This window comes from Haplochromis burtoni, unplaced genomic scaffold (assembly GCF_018398535.1).
Source record: "Haplochromis burtoni strain Fernald_Lab_line unplaced genomic scaffold, NCSU_Asbu1 Contig_95, whole genome shotgun sequence".
NCBI lineage: Eukaryota > Metazoa > Chordata > Actinopteri > Cichliformes > Cichlidae > Haplochromis > Haplochromis burtoni.
Genome location: NW_024582456.1, coordinates 287,191 through 302,600, shown reverse-complemented (window position 1 = coordinate 302,600; position 15,410 = coordinate 287,191). Strand labels below are relative to the sequence as shown.

At 39.8% G+C, this 15,410-nt stretch overlaps 1 protein-coding gene across 4 annotated transcripts in view; it reads right to left on the bottom strand.

The window, feature by feature from the left end:
- The window catches only part of gapvd1 (GTPase activating protein and VPS9 domains 1), a 32,948-nt gene extending 18,024 nt beyond the window's left edge, over window positions 1-14,924 (bottom strand). For 2 of the 4 annotated variants that reach the window (XM_042222782.1, XM_005926903.3), the window contains exons 1-8: window positions 14,759-14,924; window positions 6,030-6,248; window positions 5,422-5,689; window positions 4,739-5,311; window positions 4,563-4,646; window positions 4,318-4,452; window positions 2,946-3,138; window positions 2,318-2,398 (exon numbers count right to left, since the gene is read on the bottom strand). In XM_042222782.1, the coding sequence (XP_042078716.1) occupies window positions 2,318-2,398; window positions 2,946-3,138; window positions 4,318-4,452; window positions 4,563-4,646; window positions 4,739-5,311; window positions 5,422-5,689; window positions 6,030-6,214 (1,519 nt within the window). In that variant the 5' untranslated portion in view covers window positions 6,215-6,248; window positions 14,759-14,924. The remainder of the gene's footprint in view (window positions 1-2,317; window positions 2,399-2,945; window positions 3,139-4,317; window positions 4,453-4,562; window positions 4,647-4,738; window positions 5,312-5,421; window positions 5,690-6,029; window positions 6,249-14,758) is intronic. The other 2 variants (XM_042222783.1, XM_014335053.2) reach the window with 1 other exon arrangement.
- Window positions 14,925-15,410: the final 486 nt, after the last annotated feature.

The following is a 15,410-nucleotide window of genomic DNA, read 5'->3' as shown; positions in this document are numbered from 1 at the left end:
GAAAAACATTTCAAGAACTTCCTGAGAGAGTATCTTTTGCTGATGGCTCACATGTTAATAAATGGTGTGTCCGATTATGTGCAAGGGTGTAAATAATTTAAGGAGGTCGTATCTGCCGATAGTGCAAGTTAAAGAATTGCACCATTGAGCCCATAATTTGCTGTTTCACATTACTTTAGAGTTGAAAGCTATTTTATATTTGTATCATTTCTCATTCTGCCACAGGTTCATAACAGAGTGGCGGCAGTATTTTGTAATTAATGTGGCATTGTTCACGTCCCGTTGTTGATCCATGACTTTAGTTCATAGACTCTGTGGCTATTTTTATGTCTTACTATAGTTCAAAATTTTGGTAAGAAGGATGAAGAAAGCCATGCTTTGTTATGTGGCTAACTTGAAACTGGCATGTCGAGATCACATAAGCATGCTGTGTTTCTCGGTGTTATCGTTCATGACATCTGGTCTTAAAAGCTTCAGCCTCCAAGACAGGTCTTTGCAAACTGATGGTTGAAGTCATGATGGTTATGTAAATCTTTTATATGCAGATACCGACATTCATTCTCATCAGCATGACTTTGAGAGTCATGAAGACCTGGTTTTTATGGTCTCTACAAGTACAGCAGAGTCTACAACCTGCCCCCTGCCCCAAAGGCCACGCTTCACAAGCTGGTATAATAGGTTCGCCGCCACCTTTTTGTTTATTCGATTACAGCTACTCTGCTCACACACATCCGCCCAAGTTGTTAGACTCATATTGTCCAGTTGGAAAAAAATAGTCCAACCATCAGCTTATTAACATGCAACAATCTCCAAAACTAACAAAATCACTGTTTTAATTTAAAATTACCAACACTGAAACACAGTGCACTATGTATATTCAAATACCAAATTACCTGCTTTTCACTGCTTAAAAATAGCAGGCCGAATGCACTGTAGCACAGAGTAGCACTTGACATACACACGTAAAAAGAAAACGAAGGGTCTAACATATTTTACCTGCTTTTTAGTTTTTAGTAACTATAACGTCATGCATATATTCTTTAGTTCGTGCACTGGAAACAAGCACAGGCCTTAAAATAGATTTAAGATTCTACAGTAATGCTTGACACCTGATATTGCATCTCAATGGAATTTTCCAAACAACATTACACACAAATGAAAGATATTAGGCCATATGGCATTCACCCTGGATTGCATTTGTCTTTGCAAAACAAAACAAGTGTTTTTATCAATAATTCTCCCATAAAAGCAAAATCAAATTGAAACAGGAGAAACAAATTCTGGCAAAAGTTTCAAGGAGCCAATATAATCAAGCTAAGCCCTAATTAATGCAATTAATTTCACCTGTGTGAGAAACCAACTATGGCATCAAAGTATGAGATTATAAGAAGACATTGTAATTAAGGGTGTGCGTGACTAGATAGCTAATCCTTACTATTATCATTAGTCAGTACCAGACATACTAGTCGTTTAATTGTTAACAGTTCAACTGATGCTCAATACAGTGTTGTGGCCTAAATGTTATGCAGCCATCTTCCACCAGGGGGAGCTGCAATCCTGACATCGTCATAGAGGTTCTCACCACCCGGATAAGAGGAAGAAAATAAATAGATGATTTATTCTTGGTATTTTAGATTTTAACCTTTTTTCAGATGGTTGTCACAAATTATAGAATAATGCATGATAATACATGATGTGAGGTACCACACTTGAGTCATTGTTGAAGAATGTGATTAAACTCAAATGTCTTTCTTAGACACTTTTTGGCACTGTCCATTAAACGGTCTTCAAATTTAACTTGATATCTGAGTGTTTCTAAGTTATACTGGTTGGTATACTGGTTTAGCCTAATTTTATTTGTTATTTAGCCGACTATGAAATTCGTCACCATGACCATCCTTAACTGTAATAGTTTCTTCTTTAGCTTAGTCCAGCTGAGGTATAAACCAGAAGGGAAAAAGGTGAAAGATAGATTTTCCCCACTCTACCTGGTAATGAATAGCCATATTCCGCTGATTAAGGAAGCAAAGAAACAGGGGGGGGGAAGAAAACAAAAACAAAAAACGTATAAAACAAAATGAGTGGAATAACATCTTAGCTCTAATAATCAGCCAAAGCACTGTGAAGGGCAAAGCAGGCATGTTGAGAGCACAACGACAACAGCAGTGCTAGGTAACAAGTTGTGCGGCAGCGTGGTTTCTGTGCAGCTTGGAGCGTGAACCAATGTCTTATGAGTGTCATCTGACATAAAGCTGAGAGAAGCCACAGATATGAGGGTTAGGTTCTCGTCCACTAACACGACTGACAGGCTACCCACCAAAAGGGGTTACTAATGGAATGTGTGCAGACAGGGTGGTGGTTGTGGGGTCCCAGGATGTTATAGCAGCTAAGTGTTGTCCTGGTCATTCATTGGCAGCACAGGAGGAAAGGAAAAGGACAAGGTAGGGAGTTGGAGACAGAATACAGAGTATCTGAGAATTCAAAGTAGTCCAAGTAGTCAAGATTGAGTAAATAAATGCACAAGTGATTCATTTCTAATTAAGGCGAGTTGCTACAGAATCATTTGTCTTGAAAATGGTAATGAAGGTAATCTATGCATCTTTTCCATCCATTCCAATTAAAATTAGTTCATTTATATTTGGTAATTTAATTGGTTGTCATTTCTCTAATAGAGCCTCAATCCAGGCCATACTAATTATCTTTATAACAAGCTAAGAAGTAGCTCATTAGCTTCTCATAAAATACAGGCTTTCACTAGCTATCACCGTTCAACTCTAATTGTTTACTTTGCCCCTCATTAGACAAACTCTAGACTTATATCTTCTAGTCCTTGTATCAAATTGTGATGTTTTATCAAGCCAAAAGTTTTTTAAGATCATGTACACCAGTGCATACAGTCTTAATAACCAGAGTCGCAGAAGGACAGGTGCTGTGGAGAAAGCTACCTATAGGAAGTCTGTTCTTCTTGTTGGCAGGAGTAGTAGCTGGAGAGAGCTGAGGGGTGTTGGATGGAGTGAGCTCCAGGCTGTTGCTCTTAACAGTCCGAGACTGAGGCACATTGGCCAGCAGGGTCTCCAATGCCATGTGCTCCTCCTCTCTAAGGTGGTCCCCTGCCATCAAGCCTCGAACAAACTCCACCTAGAGTTGCAAGGAAAAGAGTCTCGAGTTACCAGGACTTCTTTATAGGTAATATGTAAGACATGGTTTGATCCTTAGCCACAATTACAGGCCATGGAAAATGACTACACTGTTTTCATGTGTTCGTGGAATGTACTGAGTAATAACTGGAAGTGCAGACTGGAATACGTTACTTAAATTCTGCACTAATGACTTCTTCAGAAGCTACTTTGAGCCAGCTGTCCCAATTAAACAGACAAAATTAGAAGTGCAGAGAGGTGCCCCTCAGTATATATTTAAGTACAGGCATATAAAATCTGATTTTGGACTAAGAATGCACTTCTCCAGATAAGGTTTTTCATAAGACATTCAAGGAAGCAATGATGCACAAAGCTGGAAAAGCCCACAAAAGCATGTTAAGAGCTTCATTAACTCACAGAAAGACAAATTATCTAATAAACAGAGAAACTTAAAAACTGGCACTAAGCTTCTTGATACCACTAAAGCTTGATTTAGATTCCTGCAGGGAAATTTACTTTAGAATTTAAAAGTTACTAATATAAGCTACTCCGTTTCCAGCTTTGAGTAATTGCTCAGCTTTGCTCAAAGAACAAATGTTTGTGTATGAATAGTTTAGCCAGATTGTATTTATTTATAAGCCTCCGATCAAGATCAGAGCACATTATATCTATCAAAAATGAAGTCCTCACAGTCCTTAGAACCTGAAGTGTAAGCAGGAAGTAGAATGTAGCATTTTCCAGGATCATCCGATTGATCTCAAAGGCGAATTTGGATTTGTCAAAGTTCTTTGGAAACCTAAACTGGTTCCCAGTGTGGAGTTACACACGGCTTCAGTTCATCTACAAAGTTATTTTTGCAGTGATTGGAGTAAATGACCGCACCTAGCTTTCATACTAAAAGGCATTTGATCTGTTTTATGATCTTTATGATAAACATCCATGTATTAATGCATATCCCATCAAGTCAGACAGAGCTATATGTAGGATACTTAGAACAATTTCTCTAATACATTAATTAGAGCCATCTCATCCTGCTATTGGCTTTCAAGTACCTTCGAGTGGCTCAATAGAGTAGCTAAATTTTCGAAATTTGATAACATACCAACGATTAACCTGCAAGTACTTTGTTTTTGTCAAAACACATAACAGGGACATATACTGTAACTGTAAAACAGCCTACCAGAGAAAGCAGCTGATTATGAGTAACATAGACTGCAGTCCTACTGAGGCCTTCTAGAAGATTCATTGAGGACATGGGTGGGGTTTCAACTGCTCTTCCGCCAATCACCACATCCAGAAAAGCAGCAACACAACTCTGCCAAACAGAGACCCAGAAAACACATCTTAGTACATAAGGCCCCTCATTTTTTAACCCCAAAAACCCAAACAAAAAACACATTACTCTGTTTACAGAAACAGACCTACCTTATCAAACTTGGACAAACTGCTTTTCCGCCTTGGGTCTGCATCATCGTCGGCCATTGCCAACTGCTGCAAAAGTTGCCCCACCTGTATGGCAAAACAAAAACATTGTAAACCCATCCACAACAGAATGGCCGTGTATATGACATTACAAAGAGAAAACGTGCTGCGCCACTTGCCTGCATTAAATTGAAGCGAGCCACTTCATTGATCGGTGCGTCTGAGATAATGCCATACTGCTCTGGGTTAACTATAGCTGGACAAATGAAGCAGGTCAGCAGCAGATCTGTACACATGGTGCGCACCTCTCCCACCTCAAGACGCTCTACGCATGACAAAGTCTTGTACATCTGGGACACGATCCAGCGCAGGCTGTGAGGAAAGCAGTAGGTGTTCTGCTTCAAGTAACCGATAAACTTGTTGACCAGAGCGACCAGCTTGGCTTCGTTCGCTTCGACAGCTGCCTGCACCCTCTGCTTGTAGCCCTCAGAGCCTTTCTCTCCGTAGCGCTCTTGCTGGGCCGGAGTGAGGCGCTCCGTCACTTTGGCTGGGTCGGTTTCCAGGTGGTCCTCATCTTCAACCAGAAGCTGCATAATAGGTTCGTGTAGGGTGGCAGTGAGGAAGAGCTTGGCGGAATAAAGGCCCTCGGAGAAGAGCTTGAACAGTATGCTGAAGGCACAGGTTCCCCGTCGGAGTAAACGACGAGGGTTGTCACTCTCCTTCAGCTCAAACTCTATCAAATACCGCAACACCTGGTAGTTGGAAAGAAAGATGGATGAACCAGATGAAAACCTCTTATCTCACTGAAAACCTATGAAACTGTTACTAATGTGTAACAGCAGAAGCAGGTGGGATCACTGACCTGTAGTAAGTAGCTCTCATCCTCCTGCATGATACAGTTGCCATAAAGTGAGGTGAAGACTGTATATATGGCACCTTGAGTGTGCTCCTGGTTCAGCCTCTCTCCTGCCACCAGGCAGGATGCAACCAGCCGGGGATTATCCCTCAACCTGGCCAAGAACTCTCCATAGATTGTTTCATGAAAGCCCAGAGTCTTGTAGCCATCAATAAACTGTGTATCTTCCAACATTTTGGCATGTTGGCAGCATTCAGCCGGAGAGGCCTCAGCACTGTGGAACAGAGTTGTGTCATTACCACATTTTATAGAATTCCTTCCACCAACAGCAGTTTTAATCTTTCCATTTTTTCCTGCCTAAAAAGACCAAACTCAACTAAAAGTTTAGAATTGCACTAAAATGTTTGCATCTAGCTCTGTTTTACTTACCAATCTGGCTAAAATGTCTTTCTGCAAACCAAGTCAAATCTTGGAAATGCCCAACTTTCCTTAACTCTCTCCCAAATAAATTGTAATTTTTACATTGCTCTCTGCGTATAGGTTAAAAATACAAAATATTAGGGACTTTTCTCTTATTCGCCAACAATACAGTGAATCGTGACAGTAGATCTAACCTAGTGAGAATGAGACGATCGAGGTTGATGCGCTGCTGCTTTGCGATCCATGCAGCGCGGTACAGCCTCTCAGCTGTCTTCAGCACATCACTGTTGAGCCTCTGGATCAGCTGCTTCTCTGACGCCACATACAGCCGCTCCTGCTTCAGGTGGTGGGCCAGAGTGTGGATATCTGGCTTCACCATCTTCAACAGCTCACTCAGGCAGAGAGGCAAATGACTAGAGCATGAAAGAGACAAGATCCAATAGAAACAACGTAAATCGGTATAGTATGTGGAACTAAAACTAAATAGACATTTTATAAAAAATAAAAATAAAAATAAAACTTTTATCAACCGTGACATCAACAAGAGAAAGGTTTCTATCAGGGGAACTGCACCGATTTCACACACAGAAGTTTCTGATATTTCAGTCACAGTTGTGTCACAAGGGCACATTGGTAGGAGGAAGTGAGAACTCACCAGGCAGGGTCCAATAAAATGATGCTATTGGTTTTATTAAATACTGTTTGCCACACATGTTACATTTTATTCAGTTTCCTGTAAGTCTCAACTTTGTGAAAGTGAAGGATTAAATTCCTGGAAAAACTATAAAGTGCTGAAACTGAAAGGATTTACCTTTTCCTTTTTTTTATGTTTGTTTTGTTTTTTTAAACAAACAAAATGGAGAAACTGTCTTTTAGTCACTTTTTGGGCAGTTATTGTAACGTTCTAACACAGGCAACCGTGCTGTTGAAGGGTCAAGTATATGTATGAAATGAAGTATATGTAGAGAGTAGTATTCTAATGGTTTGCAATTGTTCTATAGCAGATCATTTTCTCTCTAAAGAATTGGCTTAATATGGGGTATGATCAAAAAGTTCTGGGAATCGGCCCCCGAGAAGAAGAAAAACAACACTTTAAATTTCGTTGCCCTCCACTATAGGATCCTCTTCTTGTATTGAGTATTGAGGTCCAAACTTCAATGCACGGTGTGCCAGTACACAATGGCTATGACCAGAGACCCAGTTCACAACACTAGTGATGAACCTCCACTCAAATTTGGGTTATTTTGAAATAAGTTTATGTTTGACCTCTGTGTATTTTGAGATCCTTGGTTAAATAATTGCAGAGTACACAGTACAGGTAGCCCTAACAGAACTGTCAACAGTCCTAAAAGTGGTCCAAAGATGCACAAGGGGTTGACCTTGAAGGAGAAAATTTTAAATCTGTTTCTTTTTTCCTCTCATGGGCAGATTCCCAGAAAATTAAGATCACACCGCATACTACATTGTTCATGATGGTTACATCATACAAGGAAAATGATCATTTGCATTCAGTGTGTGTTGCAGACTGGCCCAGTGACAACTGCAAAAGCAGGCTTTGTCACAAGCTCTGGGACGCGCTACAGAGCAGAAAATGCAAATCATTCTTCCTTTGCCACTCATACACAGCCAAAACACATAATCCAAGCAGAATGCGTGAAATTTGAATGATTTCTTCCTTAATTCTATCCACAAAAGCCTCTTTGTGTGTGGTTGCAAACATTTAAAAAAACGATTAAAATAAGGAGTTTAGGCACTGGGAGGAGAAGAAGAATAAGACTAATGGAGAAAACTGCCTTAAAAGCAGGAATGACTGCAGGACAGCGTCACTGCTCGGAAGATAACAGACAACTACAACATTAGAGCTGATACACCAGGCAAATCAAATTGGTTATGCAGACTTAATGATTGGCTTTACATTGAATTCCCATGGCAAAGAACAAACAGCGATTCTTTTACTTCACTATTCATCATTTTTATGTTTACATTTTTCATTAAAAGCAGCATTATAGCATTATGTGACTATATATAGTCAAATGGTAAAAATGGCTGATCAGAAACACCAAAGAAATGAATAAAGTAGTGGTGTCAGCGTCGTTAAAATGACGCTAACGTCATAACCGCATTAACGCGGCAAATCTCCGTTAGCGAGTTAACGTAGATCGCCCCGTGCGTGGGCCTGCACGGCAATAACGCATTAACAAGCTACCCGCGCTAACGCATTAACGAGCTACCCGCGCTAACGTGTTGGCGCCGTGCAGCCCCACGCACAGGGCGATCCACGTTAACTCGCTAACGGAGATTTGCTGCGTTAATGCGGTTATGACGTCATTTTAACGAGGTTAACACTTACAGCACTAGAATAAAGACATTTATTATTATTATTATTCTTTGCAAGCAACATATTTTGTGTATAAGAAGTAGTAATCAATTGTAAGCTCTATTATTATAACTGCTTGATGAACACTTATTTACAGACATGTATGCCGTTAAATTCCAGTCACCCCACTGTACTAAAAATTGTTTAGCATAATGTAGTTACAAACAACATACATGTAACGTAGACATAATGTCAACAACGCGTGTCTGCATAACCTAGATGTGATGTTGTTGTTCGTTTTGAAACCAGCTTTACACATCTAAAAAAATAAAATAAATTCCCCACTCGCCCTGCAGGCGATCTCTATCCCTTCAAGCTCGGGCCCTCTAACAGATGCCTAGGACTGTGCTCTTTGGACAGAGATCTCAGATGTTGTTCCAGGGATGCCACTCCCCCAGTGTGGAGGTCACTGCCCTGAGTGCTCCAATTACCATAGCGACTACTGTTGCCTTCCCCCTCCACAGCTTCCCGAGCTCTTCTCTCAGCCCTTGGTACTTCTCCAGCTTCTCGTGTTCCTTCCTCCTGATGTCGCTATCACTCGGTATAGCTACATCTATCACTAGGGCTGTTTTCCTCTGCTTGTCCACCACTCCTATGTCTTGTTAGTTAGCCATCACCAGTTTGTCTGTATATAAAAGTCCTACAGGATCTTAGCTTGGCAATTCCTGAGGAGTCAGCTGAATGTGAAGAACAAGATCTGGGCAATCAACACGCCTGTGATCAGATACCCCACTGTGATGATAAGCTGGCCAAAGGAGGAGATAGAAGCTACAAGGGGTGGGAGGTATAAACGGTATACGGTAGAAACGATATAAATTTGGCCAACGGTAGAGATTTTGACTATACCTAACCACGATAGAGCATGTTGATGGTGTCATCAAGCTGCACCCGTTTTGGTCGAAAGCATTGCAGCGGCTGCAAACAACATCATCTGCAAATTATGCCGGGCGACAGTAATAGCAAAGAGACGAAGCACTTTTGGAATATGGGGAAAGCCAAAAACTGCGCTTCCTCCACTTCCGTACCATTGATTCATTAATGCTGAATTCTCTCGCAGCTGCTCTATTCCCATGTTGTTGCAGTATATTAATGACTAACCTCGTATTGTGGATGGATTATCTCAGTTGTTCTCCTGACTGAAGTTTGGTCCCTTTATAGCATCCTGCCATGCAATTGCAATTGTCCCTAACCACCAGAAACCTTCACGTTAACTTTTATCGAGCGGAAAAAAGTTAGTGTTCATCCTTCAGCTTCACTGTGCTAATGTTATGCTAACGTAACTGTTTTGCTAGCGATCACCAGTTAGCCCAACTTCAGTAACCCTACAAAAGTCACTGCTGTTTAGTTTTCTGTCTTCATTTATGTTGGAAGTGATAGCAGAGCTGTACGTTTGAATTTTTGATATAGCAAGTCAGAACATGCTATATCATGTTTAAGTGGAAACTAGCGAGCTAACTTCCTGCTAACTTCTAACTCTGTTAAATTTAAATAAATTCTGTTTTCATGGATGCCTGGATGTTAAACTTAATTTTTACACCTGGTAGAGCAGCAACGCTGATCATTTTATTAAAGATGAAAGAATTTAGACAGCTTTTACCTCTCAGTGATGCCACATAGGGCTGTGCGATATGACCATAATCTCATATCCCGATATAAGAATTCTATCGTCCCGATAGCGATATAAATCACAAAAATGTAACATTTTCTGTAAATTCTGTGAATCTCGGGCAGCTCGACTTGCGTGAAGTGTTTCCAGCTGCGCGTCATGTAGCTGGAGTCGAGTGTTTTAACCGATGCATGAAACGATACATTTTTAGACATAAGTTGTAACAGCCTCCGTTTTCTTTGTGAGTATTTATTACACAGGGTGCTGCGGGGAAAAGCCTATTCTAACGTTTGAGTCTAAGGTTTATTTTTTAGCACCTGGCGGCTCTTTTTTACTTCTCATCCGTAAATAATCTGCTCTTTTACGTGATTCAGTTTATTTTGAAAAGTCTCAACAGGATCTTGAGCTTTATTGTGAAAGGTTTATGTGGAACATAAACAAGCGGACACGCAATGGTGTTACCATCGTTGTTGCTAACCATAACGCGTAAAAACAGGCGCTTGTCCGTCCGTAGTGTGGTTATATTAAATATAAGAGAAATAGAGAACTTTAAGAAATTAATATAGCCATCAAAACGATGAAAAAATATTGACGTAAACAGTTTATTTTGCGACACCATGAAACAAACGATAGCGTAAAATTAAACGATAGACGTTTTTATATCGTCATCCGATATATATCGTTATATTGAATAGGGCTGGGCTATATCATACCGTTCACGGTAATACCGGTGTAATTTTGGGCAACGATAGGAAAATGAAATATCGCGATAGAATATGGGTAAAACACGCATGCGCAGTGCCTTTGTTTACATACGCACATGGCGGCGACACAGAATGAGAAGAGCGAAAGTGGATCGTTAAATGAAACGGATGAACCAGAATTGGTTTGTAAAAATGCTGCAACTCCAGTGGTGTGGAACTGGTTTAGCTTTCATCCATCAGATATACAACAAAGCACTATTTTTGGTAGCGCATGCTAGCGGGCCGTCGTTATTATCGTGTTGTTTGGAAAATACGGCATACTTAAAATCAATCCTTTGATTTTTCTGAAAATCGACAGTGCCCCTTATAATCCCGTGTGCCTTTTGACCTCGAAACGATTTTATGTCGTACACGGCGCTAAAAAAATCTGTCACATGTTTTAGTTTCCTGTCTTCATTTATGTTGGAAGTGATAGCAGAGCTGTACGTTTGAATTTTTTCAGAAATCGCTCAGTCAGAACATGCAATATCATGCTTGGGTAACTAGCGAAACTAGCGAGCTAACTTCCGCTAGCTTCCTGCTAACTTCTAACTCCGTTAAATGTAATAAATTTTGTTTTCATGGATGCCTGGAAGCTAAACTTCATAATTACACCTGGTAAAGCAGCAATGCTGATCGTTTTATTAAAGATGAAAGAATTTAGACAGTTTTTAACTCTCAGTGATGCTGCAGTGTTCGTTTGACCTGAAGAGGGGGGTTTAGGACCCAGATTACTCCCAGATTTAAGAGCATCTTAGTCCGACAATAACGACGGCCGCTTGCATGTTCTGCAAAAAAAATGTGCTTTGTCGTGTATCTGATGGACAAACACCAAACCAGTTCCACATCACTGAAGTTGCACCATTTTTACAAACCAATTCTGGTTCATCTGTTTCACTCAACAATCGGCCATGTGCGTATGAAAACAAAGGCACTGCGCATGCGCGTTTTACTCATATTCTATCGCGATATTTCATTTTCCTATCGTTGCCTAACATTATACCGGTATTACCGTGAACGGTATAATATGGCCCAGCCCTAGTTTCACCCCAAGTCTGCCAGTCTGAGTCTGCACATTAAGCAGGAGGAAGAAGGCCAAGGAGTAGTCACTGTCAGTACCAATCTCTACTTTCAATCATCTATTTTCTCTATTAATTAACAAATTGTGTTATTTACAAAATGTCAAATATTAATGATCAGTGTGAACTAAGGCTTCAGATGTTGTGCTTATCAACATAAAGGCCAAAAAAAACAACAACAACAGAAAAACCCACATCAGTCAGCCGTTAAGGTTTGGAAAAGACCAAAATGATTAACCAATGATTAGTAAAAGAGGTGCCAATCATTTCCAAACTTTGCCATAGTCCAGTGGTTACAGAAAGGCTTATCCATTTTGTGATGTTGACTTTTCCCGTTCCACTACTGATGATACTAATACATTGGAACAACAAATCCCTGGTTGGGTCTTTATTGTACTGTAAACTGCTCTGGATTTTGGACCTTTGTAAATTAACAGATCAGAATAATAAAGACAAAAAAGTCATTTTCTCTCAGTTCAAAAGTCATTTCAGATCTGAACGTAAGTCACTGACAGGTAATTGGCTTACAAGCACACTTATGGCGCACTTCCACTGAGCCGCTCATCTTCTTGAATAAGCACATTCCTCACATATGTGGACAGAAGTGAAAAAGCAACTAGGCTTTTAAGTGTCTAGCAGAGAGGTTTACTGCCATTTGCCACAGCCTCATGTGCATGCGAGCGTCAATACAATCCACAGAGTAGAGCTACCTGGTGAGTCAGTCATGGAGAGCACAGAGGAACTCTAAAGCAGAAGAGAAACCAAACAACAGACACTGAGGGAAGGCATAATCTTCAACTCTGTAAGCTGCATGTGAGAATAAAAGTCGTGGCAGGACAGCCACTGAAATCTGTTAACATGAGTCACGAGAGGACCGAGTGTTCACTCATAACATCTCTAAACGCCTTAATTTATTATCAATGCCAGGGCAAGTCTAGGAGAAAAAAAAAATTCTGATGGTGCTTATTAAATGAAGGAGGATAATGTGAGCAGAAGTTAAGTAGGTTGTGGTGAAGAAGATACTCAGAGGGGAAAATAGAAGACAGGGAGCAAAAAGGAGCTAACTGAAATGACTCATTAGCAAAACTCCATCTTGATAACAATAATGATACAATGCCACACCACAATACAATAAATAAATAAATAAATCTCTCATTATTCTTGCTTTTTTCTCCAGGTTTATTTTTCTCATTCGGTTACACAGATATGTTTGATAAATTATTGTCTTAAAAGGGGCTGTATCAAGACACCACCGTTAGTGTGGACAATGTTCTGGGACTTATTCTGCGCTTCCTACTTCTAGTAAATATCTCAGCATCGGAGTAAAGGTGTTTGGATCACAGCCCACTCCACCCACTACATGAGCACACACACAAACCAACAGAACTGAGTGTTTTTTTATTTATAGATTTAAAGGATTTCACTTTCCACAAAAGGTATCCGCGGTCCCAAGCAAACATCCTCTTCACACTTCCCTTTCTCAGAATTTCTTAAACTGCTCAGCAGGCAGATAGTGTACAGCAAATATGTGAGGTTTACGGGTGACCTTTCTCAGCATTTTTCCTGAACCTCAATCCTTTCTGAAGGAGTAAAAACTGACCGTTCGCTGCAGGTTTAGCCAATTTAACCAGCACACACTTTATTAATGCATCAGGACAAGAACTGATGAAACACGAAATGAAACGGAGCAAGAATAAAAGTAAACATCACCTGAGGGGTGGCTACAGATCATTGTATTACAACAAATTTATAATAATAATAATAATAATAATAATAATAATAATAATTATTATTATTATTATTATTATTATTATTATTATTATTATTATTATTATTATCTGGATTAACTAACAATGACTCCCCACTGCTGCCTGCTTGCTTTACTATTGAGCATTTTGAGCAACACATTTGAATGGACTGTAGCTGAGGTTTCAGACTGAAAAACTTGAACCTTGGTCAGGCACTTTGTAGTCACAAATACAGAGGAATAAAGTCCTGTTTGCTGAGCCTCAGTCAGATCTGAATCACATTCAATTTTTAGTAAAGACTTAAACTGAAAGTGACTACTGAGGCTATAAACAAAAAAGCATGACGTGATGAGCAATATGGGAGTTATGGGCTTAGATAACTAAGGACATGTAAACTGTAGCTCTAGTTATTTTACAGATGCTACGACTTTACTGCACTGTACTGTACAACAAATACGTCTATGTTTGTGTTGTGATTTTTGTCATTAAGCTTAACCTTGGAGGAAAAAAATTACAACTTTTTTTTTAAAGACATAACACGACAAGGAGCAACGTTTCACATTTTGCAATTGGCAACGAACAGGCTGAATTAAATTTGAGTTAACCGGCTTCATTTTTTGTAATCTACCAGTAATTACTATAATAATAACGGACAAAACCGAGCGATAATTACTTATTGCCAGAAACATGTACCGCTTATTTGAATAGTCGTGTTCAATGACAACATGCTTCTGATATCCTAAGGCCTAACAAGCATTAACGTTACAAATATCATGTTTGTACCTATGTTTTTACGTTACAACTTTAGACACGGCACCCACTTTGAGTGGGTGAAAGCATATCTAACACAAAATCTGAATAAAACATGTACATTTTCTAACTGCCGTGCATTTGTGTGTTTATAGTGTCCTTGATTTGATGCTGTTTCCACTCCTGAGATTTGGCCAAGCAGCCAGCAGATCGAGATGGGTAATGTTAATGCCCGTAAACGCCTGCTCCATTAACTTGTAGTAGATCACCACAAGACGACCAGGGAATCCTATCAATTAAACCATATGACCGGTATTTGCCACCTAAAAGCTATGAAGGAAAGTGGAACAAGGGGCACCCAGGTGTCACACTGCTTCCAGTAAAGACGAACTTGCGGATGCACTGATTTGTGGGACGCGGAAAGAAAGTAGCCCTGTGAACTGGCTAATTTTGTAGTAGCCTGCTAATGTTAACCAAGTTAAACTGGGCTAACGTTTGCGAGCAGGTCAAGCTAATGATGAGCTAGCCCGACAGCTACGTTAGCTTAGCTTTAGGCTGCAAGCTCCTGAGTGGACCAAATGTGAACAACAATACGCGTTACCATAAAATCAGTCACTTACCAAACGTAATTAGTCCGTACTAATTGTTCCCACCTCCTCTAAACACAGCTGATCATAAGATTTCTCGAGTCAGTCAAGCGTTTGTTGGCGGTTAGCGGTCTCACACTGCCTTCTTCATTAGCGAACGCTGCTGTCATTTACTGTCATCACGAGGAGACCTGCGCAACGCGCATGCGCAAAAGAAAGCATTTGCGTCGTTAAAGGGACATTTCACGCTAAAATAGAAAACATGTTTAAACATCAGGTTTCCTGGAAATTAAGGAGGTTTAAACCTTCCTCTTGCGGTACCTTTCCGTTACTATCTCTTATGTTAACTGATCGGTTTTGACCCGTGTCTTAAATCAACCAAAGAATATCCTCAAAACAATGGTTTACCATGCAGTTTGATTGTTAGTTACCTTGTTATGCTTCCTTATCCATGAAAAGACTGGTTTTAATATTTTTCTTGTAGCTCCCAGGCCCTTTCCTTTTACAGCATATCTCGTTTCCATTCTAAAAATGTTTTTTAAAATAAAAGGGTGTTATGTTACCTTACTATCGTTGACAGGTAATAAAACACATCTCTAAAGAAAAAAAATGTATATATATATATATATATATATTAACCAGGTTTCATTTTTTTCTCTTAATCTGAGACTTGATTTTACATTTA